The sequence below is a fragment of the Priapulus caudatus genome, unplaced genomic scaffold (assembly GCF_000485595.1).
Source record: "Priapulus caudatus unplaced genomic scaffold, Priapulus_caudatus-5.0.1 Scaffold235, whole genome shotgun sequence".
NCBI lineage: Eukaryota > Metazoa > Priapulida > Priapulimorpha > Priapulimorphida > Priapulidae > Priapulus > Priapulus caudatus.
Genome location: NW_014577296.1, coordinates 472719 through 477704, shown reverse-complemented (window position 1 = coordinate 477704; position 4986 = coordinate 472719). Strand labels below are relative to the sequence as shown.

Below are 4986 nucleotides of genomic sequence, written 5' to 3'. Positions count from 1 at the left end.
TCATACAAAGTTGTTCCTAATATCGCCTACATCGTGTTAATAAACGCATACTTTTTCCTGATTTTATTGACTGAGCTCTCAAAAATCACCTTGCCAAATTAACATAGCAAGAGATTAACATACAATTGAATCCCACTGAACAATAAGGTGCAACATACAACAATACAACATCCTAAATGCGGTCTGGAATGTAATTTTTGCTTCCCGATTTGTACAACTATATTTCAATGTCTGGGAAAGTACAATTTTATAACATGACAATTATACCAGGCTAAAGTATTAATTTTCCCATTTTCACAATAAAACATGATGAGCCCACACAAGAAACCTTTTAGATCACATTTTTGCAGTATGGTGTCACCTCCTAGGTATTATCACATTTTATGGACTATGTAAACATTACCTGGTTTATGCGTTGAATTGCTCTCTCTCAGCCTGTGAGCAGCTCCTTCCACTGGACTTACACTTGATTTAGGACCACTTCCTGAATTCTATGAAGGTACCCCTGTGCAAATACTACCATGTCATAAATCATATACTGTGCATATGTCACACGGTATATATGCTTAATACATTATACTCTAATATGCATGTGAGGTTTTACATTTCCATGTGGAATGTATCGGGTGTATCAGTAATGGCGGCTCGGAGACGCACGTACCTTTTCAATGTGGAATGTATCGGTGTATCGGTAATGCTCGGAAGCACGCACGTACCTTTTCAATGTGGAATGTATCGGTGTATCGGTAATGCTCGGAAGCATGCACGTACCTTTTCACGGGCAGTGTCAGGTCCGCCATGTATCGTAGAGAGAAGTTAATGAATCGCTGCAATTTTTCCTCTCCCACTTCATTCTGTATGCTCTATGCAAGACACCCACTGCCTATTAATGATTTATATAATTATAGCGGCGAATGTAATATACAGACTTACAATTTCGCTTAAAGTGATAACGCCACCGTAAATAGTAAAAAATAAAAAAAATATTTCCACTTTTTCACAAAATATAAGTAATTCTGTTCACTTTTTATGGTTAAATTGCTGCATTATACTTCTTATTTTACTATATTGTTCGATGTGAACATACACTCGTGACGCATACATAGCCCATAGCAAGCAATTAATGTCAGGAACACTAATATCAAATCGTCCAGGATTTTTAACTAGTTGAGAAACAATCTTATCAGGTAAGAATTTGACGATACGTTTAGTCCCGTTACTTCTTACTTTTATTGTAAAAAAATGGCAACAAAAATTTTACAAATTTTACCATGTAGAAAATTCGTGACATAGTCAATTTAAACTAGTAAATATAACCATGAAGCATTTCAAGCACTGAACAAAACTCTGAGTTTGAATTTGGCATAACAAACTTTTCTGCATGGCAATAAAGTCAAGGAAACATTAAGCATATATTATATTCTCCGGTAACAAAATTTCTGAGCTGAAAAGGACTTGCGCATCTATTCACAGACGTGGCTGGAACTACTACACATGAGTCATCTATCATCATTGAGCTATGCAGCTTGTTAGGCCAAAAAAAAACAACCTGTGTTTCCGGTTTCCCGACCCTACCTAGTTTTTACACCCGACCCTACAACTTTTTATCCATATTTTTCAAAATAAAATTTAAACTGAAAATCCGATAGAAATTGAGTAAGTTGATCAACCCATACGCACGCTGATGGCCCCGATAGCGTTTATAGCGCATGGGAGACAACTCGCGCAAGCCACGTGAAATACCGCCGTGTCACGCGAGATCGTCGCACGTGTAAACAAGACAATAATGGCTTTCTAACACCGATTACAAAAAAAAAATTGGGAAAAAAAAAGTTTAAGCCTACCTACCCTACCTATTTTTTCCAGCATGAAATCGGAAACACAGGTTGTTTTTTTGGGCCTTATAAGAAATGCACTCAATGAGAACAGTGATGCACTAAGGCTAACATACCTGTTTATGAATGAGCTCTCCATTCTTATGAGCTACTAATCCATTTTCAGAAAACACATACTTGTGCTTGTGCACCACTGAAATACAAAAAGGTATAGATTACTGCCTAGTGCCTTACATATCAGACCTCTGTGTACCGTTAGTAAAAGTTGCTTATTTTTACGTAAGAATAGCCCAGTAGTTTATATATCTGAATTAAACTCCCAACGATCTTCTTACATATGTACACAGTTTAAATGGATTATACAACTAGGACTACTTATAAACCTATTGAAAACACGCCCGCATTATCTTTATGTTTAATTGGCAGCACTGTTATGCTTTCATGACAAACAATGTGGTGGCATTCTTACAGCATCACCAATTCCTCAAAAATTACATCAACAACATGTACAGATGACAGACAATTTTTTGTTTAATGTACTATTAATGACGTTGATAGCTCTAACTAGATATATATTTCAAGAAGAGACGAGTCAACATTCAATATCACTATCGATGAACATTGTGGCTCAACGATAGAGAGCATGTCCAGTAATAAACATCATCCTATCCTATCACCGTCCAGGACATCATCTCTATCCTATTCCTTGAACCAACATTGTTGCTGTTGCCATTCTTGGTCTTACCCCCAATTCCTCTAGGAAATCCCATTTGTTCAGAAATCTTGTGGAGGTCAGAGCCACCAACAAGTCCAATTTCAACCTTTTCTTCAACTTTTTTCAAGAAGTCTTTCATTTCTGGAGTAATTTCCTAAATAATTTTTTTTTTTTAATATACACAGGATAAAGAATTAGTCCTGCTGACAGACTGACAGCAGTACGTGTCAGTCTGCTCGACGTCACAGTCCATTGTCAGGCTACTGTAGGCCTACAATGACTCACGTCCAGGACTGTGCAAGCAGTACCGTGTCAGTCTGTCAGCATACTTTGTAGGTTGTTCACATACTCTCATATAAGTCATAATGTCCCCCCAGGGTACGTGCCGGAACGTACCGCTGGTGGTACGGTCCGTCCTACTCAGATGTACCCGGAACGTCAGGTAAGCCTGTAGCCCACAAGTCCCATCTCGCTTAACAACTACGTCCGTTGTAAGCTCGACAGCAGCTGGCCGTTCAGGTACGTCGTCCCCGGCGACTCTCACCCGTGTCCCACCCGACTGCACCGCGCTCCATTTCTCATGCTGGTGTAACTATCTTGATATGGTTAGGGTAGGAGTAGCTAGCACTCCCTAGACTCGTAGTGAAGAGTAGCGAGGTACGGTCCGGAATATCAGATAGTACCAGGGTACGTTCGCGGTATACCGGACCCGCGTAGCCCAGGGTACAGTCCCGGCCACTGGCCCTGCAATACCCGGCATCATAGACGCCTCTCACGTCAGCTACTGATCAGTGCATCACTGACAATCTGTGATACAAACCATAACGTTATAACCCTCCTCACCTTTCTGGCAGTCCAACGTCCCCATCAATTGTCTAAAAAGTAAAATCGTCATAGCCATCCACCTCCACCATTATATTAGTAAAGACACTGAAGAGAACCTAATCAGAACCTCATTAACTGAAAACATGACTAGTATAACATTAATTTAAAGCTTGTTACGTGAGGCAATCGGAAAACACCCATTCGACTCTCCCGTCATCCTAGAAACAAGTGACGTGAGGCTGCCATACATATCATAGATCATCACTATCAAGTTGTTTATATGATATCGGAGCACATAACATCACCTGATGATGTGGCTCTGATGATAATCTTAACTCTGTATGAAATAGCCAGGACAGGTCCGGTTCCGCTCACTACACTTCCACTTCACGCACTCTAGGCATGTCTTTACACTAATAACGTCAATCAACATTGTACAGCAACTTAAATAGCTATATGGCATGGCAGCTATTTTATTATTCATAGTCTTTCACAACTACTGCATGCCCAATCAAATAACATTTGCTGTTCGATCAAACAGATTGTGCATGGTAAATTCTATGAAAAGGTTTAAAGAATGGAAATTCTAGAGGATGACACATGCCTTAACTAGCTTCAGAATCAGCTTCAATGCATGGCAAAAAATGTCAAATAGTTCGTATAGACATTCTTCGCAGCCCAGTTATTTTACTTTTTCTATGAATAATTGCTCACTATCACTATTATAACTTCTTATTTGTAGGAATCCTACACGCCACTGTAAGCATAAGACCATCCTCCTCCAGGAGTCGGCCATCTCTCGACGCAGTTTTAGCAGGAATCCTGATCGTGAGTCTGAGATTTTGAAGACCACTGGCACCTATCGTATTTCAGCTGCAACCACACTCCCCCTGCTGCATTGTCGACCTCTCACCACCACTGCTAGCGCATTTAGGTTACCTAAAATACATAATAAATAATTATTATTATGTAATGCAGGGCTCGTAGCCTGGATTCCAGAGTGGCTGAAATGAATATTTTTCTGTCCTAATAACCCGGTTGTCTGCTTCTTTCGTGCAGTTCATCCGCAAAATCTAACCCATGTCCATAAAAATAGAGAGCCCACCTTCTAATAAAAACACTTGACTTTCCTCGCTGGGATTCGCTTTGCACGCCAGACCTGATATGTCCCTGCGATTTTTAAAATAACTATCAATACAAACGCAATAAACTATAGACTGATATGAATCATACGATAATAATATAATGATATAAAAGAATACATACTGAATGAACAAGCACATCAAAACCAATAAAAATGCGCATGTTTTTGTCGCGGACCGCCAGCATCATCACCTAGTTTGTATATCATCCCCTATAACTGCAAACTCGCTCAAACGCTAAACCCCTAACCCCTAACCCTCAACCATGCCTGATGTCTAACAGATCTGTATGTTGTTTTTCTCCATTGAGACAGATGTCCGTATGCTCAGCATCTCCATTCTCGACCTGTCCTTCTTCTCTCCATCAAGCGACTTGATGGCTGATTTGAACCGACGTGTTTCTATCCATCACGCCTGTCACTCTTTCTCTTTCTACCTCATGCTCTGCGCTAACTCTCTCGTCCTCCTA

The 4986-nt window shown here is 40.0% G+C and overlaps 1 protein-coding gene across 1 annotated transcript in view; it reads right to left on the bottom strand.

Moving 5' to 3' along the window:
• Positions 1-471: 471 nt before the first annotated feature.
• The window catches only part of LOC106807804 (phosphomannomutase-like), a 21776-nt gene continuing 17261 nt past the window's right edge, over positions 472-4986 (bottom strand). Inside the window, exons 2-5 of the mRNA XM_014810257.1 lie at positions 2581-2704; positions 1952-2028; positions 772-863; positions 472-505 (exon numbers count right to left, since the gene is read on the bottom strand). Of these exons, the coding sequence (XP_014665743.1) occupies positions 472-505; positions 772-863; positions 1952-2028; positions 2581-2689 (312 nt within the window). The 5' untranslated portion in view covers positions 2690-2704. The remainder of the gene's footprint in view (positions 506-771; positions 864-1951; positions 2029-2580; positions 2705-4986) is intronic.